Here is a 14,148-nt window from a genome sequence, read left to right as displayed (position 1 = left end):
CCGTGAAAATAGGCTTGAAGAAGAAAAATAAAAGTACTAACCTAGATTCATCTTTAATAGATATATCTCTATCGTTACAGGGTTTTATTGCTACATGGGTTCATGGCTGATAGATGGAAGAAAGAGACGTGAAAATTGGGTAAAAGAGGAAGAATAAGAAGAAGGCGTGTCAGATGAATAAAAAAAAGAGGAGGAGGAAGAAAAAGAATAATTTAAATGTTTGATGACAAAGGGGCGGAAATGCTATGTAAACGGGGCTTTTCATGAGCCCAATATAATGCTGGTTTGATACTGATGACAACGTTTGTATAATGTTCCCTTTGTTGCCAGACTAAACCAGGATCGACTGAATTGGTTCATAGTCTCGAAGACTACATCGCTCAAGCTGCCAGAGATTTAGAAACAAGCGACACTTTTCTAGGATGTCAGGAATTCTATGAAACAGCAAACATTGGTACATGCTTTAAATACTTTCTCTTTCGTTTTATGGATGCAAGGCATGAAAAGAAGACAAATGTTCCCCTTCTCTTAGAATAACGCAATAAGAATGATAAATATTATCTATCATAGATACATTTCATAAATTCCAATGAGTTGAAGCTTCATTATTATCAACGTTTTTCATGAGGCCATAGACATTTTACATCCCTTGTCTTTTTTAATGAGGAAAAGATTCCCTAATCATATTTGTCTTGGGGTGATACTGTATGGACCAGTCTGGACTGAATTGTAAATCCTTCTAGAATGCATTATACATGTTATAGCTCCTCTGGAGTGAACTGCGCATCTTTTTTTTAATTTTCACTTCCAAAAGAGATAACATCCACTCTCAAAATAATCAAATGTCGCTCTAAAAGGAATGATATCGCTATTCTCCCAGAGGGGAGTGATTATGGACCAGATTAGCTCATTCTAGTATTGAATTTATTATTTTTCGGTAATTAATGTATAACATTATTACATCAAAAGATCAATCCGATGAAACGTCCAGGAAATTGCCGTCTGAGGTTTCGTGCTGGTCTTTTTATTTCTTAATGGAAAGACTGCCTATCATTATTTTGTAATCAACTTAATAATACTTTATGTTAGTTTTCGTTTGTTTTTGTTGAACAATAACAATGGAATTACGTAAAAAAGTTTCGAAATTCATTTATTTTTGTCCCTTAGCTACATGTGTTGATAAATTCATGGCCGATTCGTTTGGTTCTGACGGGCCTGTTACTCTACCTATCTACGGGAACGAATCTGAATGGAATGGAGTAGAAGCAAGATGGAACAATCTTAAGGAAGAAGTCACCTTGCCCCAAAATCTATTCGATTTTACTCGTGATGGTACTTTTTTTGTCGTTACTTTGATACTTTTAATGCTCTTTTCTTATATTTGAAATTGGTGTAATTTTAATTAATGAATTCTAATGAAAAAATTAATTTGAGATCCAGACATTAGCGTATAGGTTTACCTAATTGTGGTAGGGCCTACATGGTTTGGGCTATATCCATAGGCCATAAGCCTGTACCATAATTTTATGGTGGAGTAGTGACTGATTCATTTTGCGATAAAGCAAGTCGGATATCAACAGTATCTCAATTATCAGTTATTACCTAAACCATTTAGGTTAGCCTTGTATTTTTTATTTTGATCAAGTTGCTGGCAGTCAGTTAATAACATCTTTTTTTAGAAATTAGAAACGGGTATTTTTTTTTATTTCACCTGCTTTGAATCGATAGTGTTTGTGATATTATAAAAAAAATATTATAAGCGTTCCACTTCATAGCTTAACGTCGCATTGCTTATCTCAACATTTCATTTGTCTATTTTGTTTTATTTTGTCACGAATAGGAGATGAGGGGATTCTTGTTCTCTCCATCTATGATGCCCTTGATGAGGTCATTCCTCGAAACGCATCTGAAGAGTAAGCTCAGAAAAGGATTATTTTTATTAATTTTTTTTAAATCTAACACAACACAAACACCTTACACGTTGTGAAGTGGTTGCAGTGTGGGGTCCAATATAGTCTCGAACGAGAAAAAGCATTGACACCAAGGCAAGGGCTCGTAATTTAAACACCAGTTGTAATTGAACCACGGCCAGTGTCTGGACTATAAGGATAGGAAGCTAGAAATGTCAAATATTCGTTTATACTCAGTGGCGTACCTAGGATTTTCACAGGGGGGGCAAAACCGTCCGCCCAAAAATTTGACAAGCAAAAAAAAAAAAAAAAAAGCTCTTCAATATTACAAATAAAGGATTTCGTACCAGAAAAAAAATTGACAAGCAAAAAAAAAAAAAAAAAAAAAGGCCTTCAATCACAAATAAAGGATTTCGTAAAAAAAAAAAAAAAGGTCCTCAATCACAAATAAAGGATTTCGTACCAGAAAAAAAAATGACAAGCAAAAAAACAAAAAAAAAAGGTCTTCCAGATCGTCAGGGGGGCAATAAAGGTCTTCAAGCTCGTCAGGGGGGCAAAAATGGTATTTCAATCTCGTCAGGGGGGGCAAGGATACGTCCTTTGCATGGGTTGTGGCTCGTCAGGGGGGGCAGACTGCCCCCCCCCCCCGTAGGTACGCTAGTGTTTATACTGTATGCTTCTTGTGAGATATTTTGACCTTTCCCATGTTAATGGTTTTAAAAAAACTATTGTATTCATTATTTCAAGATGTTTTGCGTTGCTCTGAGTTCCAAATGTGGTGATAAATCGATCTTCTGACAATATCTCTTATAATATTATCCTTATTTATGATAATAAAACGTTTTTTTTATCCGTAATGGACAGGTTTGTTTCGACGTCGACAAATGAACCTTGGGTGAACAGTCGTGTGATATCGCTGAAAGTCTACCCATCTCTGCGTCGGGACCTCTACAATCCTGTTAGCATGGTGTTTGTACACAACAGGGTATGTTCCTCTTGGATAACTGTTTAATCCATTAATGTATTGATTTGGGACTGTATTGATTGGATACCAGATTTGTTTGTTGATTATTTGATTGCTACCTGATTGGCTAATTGATTGATTGATTGATTGATGAACAGAATGATTTATTGGTTGGTGATTAAATAATTTGATTGATTGAATCATTGATTCTTGAATTGATTGATTTTTTTACATTTCTAACCTCAATATGAACAGAAGCCACATGGATAAGGGGAACAAATGCAATGACCACATATTGCAACCCATGTTAACATGTTAGGGAGATGTAAAAAAAAAATCTATGGTACACAGTTGCAAAATGGTAGATGGAGAAATAAACACATTACAATGATAAGAAAAAATGATAAGATAAGCCGGAAACTAAAAATCAGATACGTATTCCATAAGTTTTAGATTTATGCTAGAGAATTGACATTGAATATAAAAAAACAGGTTTTCTATTAAAGTAATGTGAAAATGCATAAACTTAACATTTACGTCATAAAATTATGCAACTGAAAATGTGTACATCCACACTTAACTTTTTTTTCTATACGGAAATGACTACTACCGCGACTATTAGCCGACTATGATGCATATGTTTTCATTATAAATAATTCAACGCCCTTTTCAATTCCGGTCTCTCCTATAATTTTTATCTATGATGGGAAAATATTCAATTAGCTTCCATGTTATATGTAAACAACAAATATTCATTATTTCTTGCAATTTTAGGGCATTTCTGAGCAAGATGTGGATACTCCAGTTTGTGCCTTCTGGAATTACTACTTGCCGTAAGTGAGGTTTTCTATGTACTCCTGGTTGATCACTGGTCAATAAAATATAACATATTGCCAACCAATATTTGGTGGAAGGCCTATATGACGACAAATAGATCCATTTCAGAATGGCATGCAACTTCTCTTTTGCAATAACCAATTCCCTTTGCAATAGAGAACAAAATAATGAACATAAATGCAACATAAGGTTTCGTGAATATTTTGTATAGATTGATAAATCTGTCGATATGTACCTGTAAAAATATTGTTTGCTTGAGGAGAAAATTACAAGCATAATCATCCTTCGCTGGAACTATCATCTCTCTTCTTTATTATTTAGTGACACGATCGGAGGATCTTGGGATAAAAAAGGTTGTCAAACGGTATCCACCAATAGGACTCATACAACCTGCGAATGCGTACACTTCACTCATTTCGCTATCCTCATGGAACCACCGCCTCCACCGGTAAACTTTCACACCTCTACTTTTAAACTCGAATTTGATTTTTCTTGATCTTTTTATATCGTTGTAAGTTTTAAATACTTTTGTCCAAATCCGTTGGGCAAACTTGACAAAATTTACGATGCAGTAAATGCACAAGCATGAACAAAGTTACTGCTGCGACTAGATTTTTTTGGTACAGATGGCAATGTATACGTTTGAATTTTATTGTGACTGTGATTATGATGGAAAGAAAAATTTCAAGAGGCTTAACAAGACAATTTGCTATGAAAGGTTGCAACACAGCATAGCTCTGAATTAATTTCTATCCTACGATTCAACACCGCGTCTTTAAATGAATTAGTGTCGCTGTATTAAGTAATACTTCATTACATGCATGGCGTAGTTATTTAGGTAAAACTACATGTATAATTCGAATTATATCCCGACACAATGTTTTGGCAATCGGGGGCTTTTCGTAAAAGAAATTTGTCAGAGATCATTTGTTCAATTAAACAAAACAAACGTGAAGAAATTGCAAGCAACATTGAAAGCAACATTGGTGTCTCGGTTATTTAAGTACACTACCGTGGAGTTCTTATTACCACGCTTACCACAATTTAAATAGGATTGGGTATATCTTTAAAAAATAACTGTCACACCTATGCTACAAATTCGAAGAGAAGAATCTAGAAAAAAAGGAGAATACACTCTATAATACCCCTACTTCTCAATTGAGAAAAAAAGCATCACCCTTAGGTGGTCTCCGCCTTACACATCAAATATCTAGTTGGCACTACCCCCAGGTAGACATGGTAGAGATGTCTCCAAAGTAAAACTACAACGGGGCAGCGCTACCAAGGGGACGGGACGACAACTGTCCCCTATGATTGTTTAAGTAATAAAAGCATGGAAAGGGGGAAGAAACGTAATGAAGAAGAAAGAAGAACATTACAAATGCATTATTTTGGGTCAGATAACTCTCTGATAATACCCCTGTCATTCAGTCGCGGAAAGAAATGACGTCACGTTTAAGTCGTCAACCCCCCCCCCCCCTTTTTCTGAAAAAACACTGGCACCAACCCTGGGCCCCGTCTTACAAAGAGTTACGATTGATCTGATCAATCACAACTATGGACGGCCACTGAGCACCGTCAACATCCAACATGCAGATTTGTTCAAAATATTGCCAAGATATGATGTGTATTCATACAATCATCGTTCTGTTGAAGACTCAGTGTTATTCTCTTTGTGTATTAAGGAAATTGCGCAAATTTCCTGTAGAAAAAATTATGGTATGGATGGATTTCTATACAGTTGAGATTGATTGGATCAATCGTAACTCTATGTTAGATGGGGCCCTGAACTACACTTAAAGGGAAATCCAACCCAAATAAAAACTTGTTTTTATAAGAAAAAGAAAAATCAGACAAGTTGATAGGTGAAAGTTTGAACAATATTGGACAAACACCAAGAAAGTCATGAATTAAAAAAAATGTAAATATTGGTAATCACTATACTCATGGAGACTTCAAATTGGCCGCCTATGGGATGTCATAGTGATGTAAGGCAAGGACTACTCTTCCATGTACTCCAATACATATTATGGCTAAAATGTCATTTTTCCCAAAAGTTTTATTTCAAATTATATTTTTCTTTCATGAGGACATTAAACAATATACTACCTGGGTTATATTTAGATTACTGCCCCAGGGGAATGGGTACTTAGGAGAAAACCACAAATCCCTGATAATAAAGTACATGGCCTATGGGAAAGTTGTCCTTGCCCCTTGTCATAATTTACTTACCCAGTTGCCAATTTGAAATGTACATACTATTAGTGATCTCAATTTTAAAGCAGCTATAACTTTCTTATTGCTTGTCCGATTTCTTTCAAACTTTCACCAATCTGTTTAAATTATTTTTCTCCTTCCCAACAAAACATTTTATGGCCAAGGCTGGATTCCCCTTTAATGATTAGCGATAATAACGATTTATATTTTCTCATCTTATTTCTTTCAGCCTCCTGATATTGTGGATATGGTGTTTGTTTGGTCTGCGAGAGCACTAGCTGGAGTCTCAGAAACATTGCTTTTTCTTCTCATCTGTGTCTTCGTCTGTTGCACGTATGTTTAGCATTTGAACGAACACATTGTCACGCATTATGTCCACAGTGTGTTCATGGTGTGTTCACAGTGTGTTCACATGTTGTACTATGTGAAAATGTGATCAGCACTGCGAAAACGGTCAATTTAATAGTGTGAATGTGACTTCACGTTGTGTCTCACACAGTCAGCACATTGTGAGACTCACTGTGGGATATTGTGTTTTTTCCGGAAGGGATATTCATCAGATATATCAATATATGATTGAAAATATTCAAAGCTTACAGAAACGACAGTCTGTCCATCCATTGAGATAATTGGTCTGTCCGTAAATGGATGCAGTGATTAATAAAATCAATTGGACTTATTTTTATTCTTTTTTTTTTAACTCTTGGTTCACGCTTTATGAACAAGCTCCCTCTACTGTAATGCAATCTAAACTCACCTGACTTTTTCTTCAACAAATCTTGGTTAGTTAAGCAACGCTATATGCAATTGTTGTAATTCATTATAACTATTCAGATGCTGCTTCAGAATCCTTTATCCTTCATCTTTGTTGAAACCAGTCTTCTGTCACCATTAAGCAATTATTTAAGATTGAAACTTTTGAAAATGGCTTGAATTCAATAAATCAATTCATGAGCTGATGATATGTAATTAAACTCCATCTTCTTTTTTTCTCATAGTCGTGTTCGCTCACTTCGTCATCTGATTCACGCACACGTAGCGTTGTCGTGCATGTTATCAATCCAGTTTTTGTGCTTGGCAACACTCGAGTGGACACCGGTGAGATGATTTTATATAAGTTTGTAAATATATATATTTTATATATATATGCGTATCTATAACAAAGCATTGAAAGTACAAATATATTTGCTCACTCTAAGTTTTTTGTCAGAAATCATGCTCTGTATCACAACACAACTCATTCCTCATTCAAAGTAATGACATTCCGCTTCTCAATATCATTCTGATTTTGATCATTTTTTCAGTTGATCTGCCTGGTGATGGGTGCATTGTTTGAGTACTTCTGCCTTGTTTTTGCCTTTTGGCTTCTGATCGAATCTATCCAAGGACTGAGCGATGTCCACTTCGGCTACAAACAAGCTGACCGCATCATCACCTCTTGCCCTGTGCCAGAGAGATACTACGGGTACATGTGCCTTGCATGGGGTATGTACACAAATATATTGTCAAATTTAATCAATAAATATAGTGTGTTCTTCTTTTGCAATCACTCGAGTTCTTCACTGAATAAATTTTAATCTTGGAGGCGCGATAGCTTAGTCGGTAGAGCGGGGGTTTCGGATTCTGGTGACCCGGGTTCGATTCCCACTTCGTGCACTAGTGTCCTTTGGCATGTTTGGTAAGGCATTAATCCTCATTACTAGGTCAATCGAAGATGACCTCAAGACGTCGATCGTCTTGTTGCTTGCTTACAGGCATTCATGCATTTTTAGCAATCGGATAAAAAAACATATTCAGCACATATTTTTTTCCCAAAAAATTAATATTCAAACCCGCTTCTTCATATTATGATCATTTTCAAAAGAGCTCACACTATTTTTTCTTCGATTCGATTTTACTTACTGATAATCAGTCTACAGTATTTACAGCGTGTAATCATCAAGGTCGGAGGAAAAATAATCGAAAAGTGTTTGCCATTTTCGAAACATCCTTCATTTTTGTCTCCTTTCATTTCAGGTGCTCCCGGCCTTGTTGTAGGTGTTACCATAGCAATCAACATTAATGCATTCCAAGAACTCAACAGTGGCTTGTGAGTATATTATAGACAGGGACTCGGATAGGGATTCTATAAAATCTATAAAATCAGGTGAAATCACACAAAAATATCGTATTAAGTGTGTCGATTCTTCAAGAATATTCTGACAAGCAAGCAAAATCAGATGGAAAAAAAAAGATAATTTTCAAAAATAAAATGCACTTGTTATGTAAGGGAATATGATATTCTAAGATAGACATATTTTTTCGTTGAAGCCGGTCGTAAGAAAATAACTTCAATATGCTTCAGCATATCTTATGAAGTTTACGTAATAAAAATGAAGCCAATTTAAATGAATATCTTACAGTTTTACGATGTTTGAGTTGTGTCATTAATTAAACCTTATTCGTGACTATAAAAAATTATGGGGTGGTGATACAATTCGGATAAAGACTCGGAAAAAACTGGTGTGTGAGTAAATGTTACTCGCCCTGGTTAAGAAAAAATGGTTCGACTTCGATATATTTTGTATGTGTCACTAGCTAGGAATCTTGATATAAATATATTCAGCTAACCAACATATGAATACCAGAATGTTTTATCATTTCCTTTCTGATAATTTTATGTTCAATACTAGATGCTGGGTTACTGATGAACATGACCTATACCTATCATTTTATGGACCGCTTGGTGTTTGCTTCGGTGTAAGTAAGAAAAAAAAACACGTGCTTGAGAATAAGGGGCACACACCCCTGATCATGCTGATTATTCAAAAGCTAAGTATTCAAAATTAAATTTGGGAATAAATCACAAAAGTCACAAAAAATTGCTGATAATGAGACAATTCATACCCTTGTTATGTAGTAACTCATCAAGTCTTCATTGCCTGATAATGTTAAGATATATTTTCCAGCCTGTTTACCAGTAGGGGGTCTGAAACACAAAATACTCCGAATCTTGGCCGCATCAACAGGGCTGGTAATTATTTTTAGGCAACTTATTAAGTCCCTACTGAATAATGGGACTCCTTTGACTTATCCGATGAAGCAATAGTCCAAATTTACATTCATATGAATAAGGTTTCTCCGATGCGCATCATTGTCTTTGTATGGACATAATATTTATGACCTCAATTAAATACGGGTCGAAGAAAATTCCCTGATATGACCGGATCTAACTAACTGTGTATTACCTTCGAGGTTATATTGAATTTACATGTCACATGCTGTCCCAATACATTACCTTGTTACATTTATAGCACCGGTGTAAGGAGGGGGGCTTGGGGGCATGCCCCCCCCCAAAAAAAAAAATGAAATAAAAGGTTTCACAACCAAGAAAAAAGGAAAAGGAAGGGGAAAATTGTAAAAAAAATTGATATCATTTTCTGAACATTATTTTGTAAAAAAACAAAATCTATCACAAAATTATATTTTGTATTATAAGGGTAAATTTATTTGGTCGCTCTCTCGCAGATTCTTTTGTTCTTGTTGAAATGTGGCTGTATACGCCATGCCTGGCCCAACAAAAGTCTGTGCTCCCTACGCCACTGGAGAGATAATTCTTAGAAGCAAAATCAAGTAAAGCATGATGCATACAAAACATTTACCTTTAACTGTCGATATTCATTTTTAAAACAAAGTATTTAAAAAAGTCTTGATACTTATAATTATCATTTATAAAGTTTTACTGTCTCTTTCTCAAAGCTCACGATGTTGTTTATTTTCATCGTAAGACGGGGCGTGGACAAATTTTTCAATACAGAGACACTCAGGTAAGAATGTGATTTTATTCTTTTTTATCATTTTATTTTTTAATGTATAATGTATTGCTTTCTAATGTTGCCTTTTATCTATCTCCGAAAAATGAACCAACTTGTTGGCATGTAAAGCCAATATCATGCTGTAGGATTCGAATGACATATATTGTTGGTTTATTGGAGACAAAGCAAAAATAAGAAGTTCTGCTTGCTCGACCAATTCCGATAAAGCGCTTGTAAAGGGAATGTGTAATTTCCCCCACTATTTATTATTCATATTTCTGTAATTTTCTGAAGGGAAGAGGATCTTGCCTTACAATATTTCTCATCTATATTGCCTCAATATAAGGGGGTATTTTATATACAGTTATTTGTGTTTTTTCAGATTATGTGTTCTTTTTTTTCATTATTTGTTTTCTTGCTGGCGAAAGCCCCTATCACATCATATCACTTTTTTATTCCTATTTCGAGAAACAAGTTGATTAAAATTTATCATGGATTATTTCTATCTATCACCCCTCTGTCCTCCCCTACAGTTCAAGTATGCTTGCGACTTGTGTCATTTCCATAGTTAACGTCGGAGCCTGGGCGGCTGGTTATTTGGGCTTTTACGGACCGACAATCGTTCCTTATTACATCTTCCTCCTGACATATGCTTCCATGGTATGTGTATGTTTATCATTGTACAGTATTCTAACATAATTATAGTAGTAACAAAGATATTTCAGCATTTTAGGAATTTGGGGACTGGCCTGGTGCCAATTTCCGACCTTGACGTGTCAAGGCTTAATTTGTAGTCATAACCATAATTGCGTAGTTAAGATTTGTGTAATTAATTAAATAGACAGGTAAGCAAGGGGGTTGTGCCATTAAAAAAAAACCAAGTAAATTGATGAAATAAATATCCTAATATATTGCAAAGGTTTTCCGAATTCACATTGTTCAACAAAGAATCGGACGTAAGTTTGTATTCTTTCATTGAATTTTAAGACTAAGTGTGTTTCGAGAAAGCAATTTGTAATTGATTTCAAATCAAATTTTCATGTGCCTTTTCGTCTAAATTGGTCCACGCCTCCCTCCCTTATTCGCTCCGTGAAATCGACAGCATTGAACTTTTCAAATCATTACTCAAAACTTACTAATTTTAGCAGTAGTGTATCAATTATTAATTAGTGTAGTAACTGGATGAGCAAGCGCCTATGGATATTGTATGATCATATATACAAGAAATCAATATACATACTTCCTGTTACAAGCAAAGGCCAACAATAAATTGCAGACTACAATTGATATCAAGACCTATGATGATCAATTTGGGACCTAAAACTAACTTGAAATTGATTGCAATTTTCTAAAATTCCGAGTCATTTTAGAATACCAATTGCATAATCTATCTGATGACTTGAAGTTATTCTTCTTTTTGTAAGACCCTACCCCACCCACCCCCCCCCCAAAAAAAAACTTTATAATTAGTGTACATGTATAGGCATCATATTATGTTAGGAGAATTGTATATAAACTTTTTATTTCTCTTTGCTACATAGTGACATAATGACGTCCATTGGCCCGTTGCTTAAATTTAAGATTAATTAATCGCGAATGATACGTGTTTAATGAAAACAAAATGACAAAACAAAACACCAATGTCAAGATATTTACACCAGATTATGTATTAAGTATTAAGATTATTAACTTACATATCTTGTTTATTCTTTCGTTCATTCTCTTCTTTTCCAACATTTTATCCAGGGGATTTTCATATTTGTGATGTTTGGAATCAAAGCTGGACAGGTAAAATCAATCAGTCAATTTTCTTTAAAGATTCCCTTTCCGCTTCGCACTTTTGATAACTTCAATGTATCACAATCTCCAAGGCTGTATCGTCATGTTACTAAAACTATGAATTTTAGATTGGTTTAGATGTTACCATGATAATAACAAAAATAGTGGGATATTGTCTTCATGTCTGTAAGATCTAACACTCCTGCCGCCTTACAAATTTTTACCCCGGCTTATGCACAGTATAAGGCGCTTTTTTCTAGAAATAAATTTATGTCGGGTACCCATTGACCTCACCTGCATGGGTCGAGAGTGGCAAATATAGAGTAACACCTTTACAATACCCCTATTATTCACGCAAGAAAATGACATTAGGGCCTAACTTTAGGTCGCCCCAGGCGCGGATCCATGGGGGGGGGGGCCGAGGGGGCCTTGGCCCCCCCCCCTTCGGCTTAAAAAAAAAGAGAGGAAAAGAAAGAGAAAAAAGAGGGGAAAGAAAAGAAAAAAAAGAGAAAGGAAGAGGGGGAAGAAGGGAAGAAAAAAGAGAGAGGAAAAGGGGGGAAAGAAAAGAGGAAAGGAGAGAGGGAGAGGGGGAAAGGAAAAAGAAAAAAAAGAGAGGAAGAAGGAGGAAAGAAGAGAAGAGAGAGAAAGGGGAAAAGAAGAGGGGAAAAGAGAGAGGAAGAGGGGGAAGGAAAAAGAGGAGAAAAAGAGAGAGGAAAGGGGGAAAGAAATGAAGAAAAAGGAAAAAGAGAGGGAAAGGAAAATGAGAAAAAAGAGACCTACATGTAGGGGCGCCGAATTGATATTCGAACTAGGAGGGCGACGAAAGGATGTTCGAAGGGATGTTAAAATGATGTTCGAACTGGGGGCGCCAGATTGATACTCGAACTAGGGGGGAGGGGGCCGAATCGATGTTTGAACTAGGGGGGCGCCAAATTGATACTCGAACTAGGGGGGCTCTGAATTGATGTTGGAACTAGGGGGCGCCAAATTGATACTCGAACTATGGGGCGCCAAATTGATGTTGGACCTACATGTAGGGGCGCCGAATTGATATTCGATCTAGGAGGGCGCCAAAATGATGTTCGAAGGGATGTTAAAATGATGTTCGAACTGGGGGCGCCAAATTGATACTCGAACTAGGGGGGGGGGCGAATCGATGTTCGAGCTAGGGGGCGCCAAACTGATACTCAAACTAGGGGGGCGCCGAATCGATGTTCGAGCTAGGGGGCGCCAAATTGATACTCGAGCTAGGAGGGCGAAATGATATTCGAACTAGGGAAGCCAAATTGAGTTCGAAGGGATGCCAAAATGATGTTCGAACTGGGGGCGAATTGATGTTTGAACGGGGGGGGCGTATTGATGATCGACCTACATGTAGGGGCGCCGAATCGATACTCGAACTAGGGGGGCGCCGAATTGATGTTCGAACTAGGGGTAACACATTGATGTTTGAACTAGGGGGCGCCGAATTGATATTCGAACTAGGGGCGCCAATTTGATGTTCCAATTGGGGGCGCCAAATTGATGTTCGACCTAGGGAGGCCAAATAGATGTTCGACGTAGGGGGGGGGGGTTGCGCCGAATTGATGTTCGACGTAGGGGCGCCAAACTGATACTCAAACTAGGGGGGCGCCGAATCGATGTTCGAGCTAGGGGGGGGCGCCAAATTGATACTCGAGCTAGGAGGGCGAAATGATATTTGAACTAGGGAAGCCAAATTGAGTTCGAAGGGATGCCTAAATGATGTTCGAACTGGGGGCGAATTGATGTTTGAACGGGGGGGGGGGCGTATTGATGATCGACCTACATGTAGGGGCGCCGAATCGATACTCAAACTAGGGGGGCGCCGAATTGATGTTCGAACTAGGGGCAACACATTGATGTTTGAACTAGGGGGCGCCGAATTGTTATTCGAACTAGGGGCGCCAATTTGATGTTCCAACTGGGGGCGCCAAATTGATGTTCGACCTAGGGAGGCCAAATAGATGTTCGACGTAGGGGGGGGGGGTTGCGCCGAATTGATGTTCGACGTAGGGGCGCAAAATTTATGTTCGACATCGGGGGGGGGGGGCGCCGATTGAATGTTCGAACTAGGGGCGCCAATTTGATGTTCCAACTGGGGGCGCCAAATTGATGTTCGACCTAGGGAGGCCAAATAGATGTTCGACGTAGGGGGGGGGTTGCGCCGAATTGATGTTCGACGTAGGGGCGCCAAACTGATACTCAAACTAGGGGGGCGCCGAATCGATGTTCGAGCTAGGGGGGGCGCCAAATTGATACTCGAGCTAGGAGGGCGAAATGATATTTGAACTAGGGAAGCCAAATTGAGTTCGAAGGGATGCCTAAATGATGTTCGAACTGGGGGCGAATTGATGTTTGAACGGGGGGGGGGGGGCGTATTGATGATCGACCTACATGTAGGGGCGCCGAATCGATACTCAAACTAGGGGGGCGCCGAATTGATGTTCGAACTAGGGGCAACACATTGATGTTTGAACTAGGGGGCGCCGAATTGTTATTCGAACTAGGGGCGCCAATGTGATGTTCCAACTGGGGGCGCCAAATTGATGTTCGACCTAGGGAGGCCAAATAGTAGATGTTCGACGTAGGGGGGGGGGTTGCGCCGGATTGATGTTCGACGTAGGGG

The 14,148-nt window shown here is 37.8% G+C and overlaps 1 protein-coding gene across 1 annotated transcript in view; it reads left to right on the top strand.

Annotated features, from left to right (window-relative positions):
* Positions 1-14,148, top strand: part of LOC129276953 (uncharacterized) — a 54,020-nt gene that overhangs the window by 29,137 nt on the left and 10,735 nt on the right. The window contains exons 26-39 of the mRNA XM_064095704.1: positions 331-454; positions 1,168-1,332; positions 1,841-1,913; positions 2,775-2,895; positions 3,649-3,707; positions 4,033-4,159; positions 6,158-6,261; positions 6,927-7,026; positions 7,233-7,413; positions 7,945-8,017; positions 8,601-8,667; positions 9,667-9,734; positions 10,256-10,382; positions 11,469-11,576. Of these exons, the coding sequence (XP_063951774.1) occupies positions 331-454; positions 1,168-1,332; positions 1,841-1,913; positions 2,775-2,895; positions 3,649-3,707; positions 4,033-4,159; positions 6,158-6,261; positions 6,927-7,026; positions 7,233-7,413; positions 7,945-8,017; positions 8,601-8,667; positions 9,667-9,734; positions 10,256-10,382; positions 11,469-11,576 (1,497 nt within the window). The remainder of the gene's footprint in view (positions 1-330; positions 455-1,167; positions 1,333-1,840; positions 1,914-2,774; positions 2,896-3,648; positions 3,708-4,032; positions 4,160-6,157; positions 6,262-6,926; positions 7,027-7,232; positions 7,414-7,944; positions 8,018-8,600; positions 8,668-9,666; positions 9,735-10,255; positions 10,383-11,468; positions 11,577-14,148) is intronic.

This window comes from Lytechinus pictus, chromosome 2 (assembly GCF_037042905.1).
Source record: "Lytechinus pictus isolate F3 Inbred chromosome 2, Lp3.0, whole genome shotgun sequence".
Classification (NCBI taxonomy): Eukaryota; Metazoa; Echinodermata; class Echinoidea; order Temnopleuroida; family Toxopneustidae; genus Lytechinus; species Lytechinus pictus.
The sequence above is the reverse complement of the archived record's forward strand: the minus strand, read 5'-3'. Positions and strand labels throughout refer to the sequence as shown.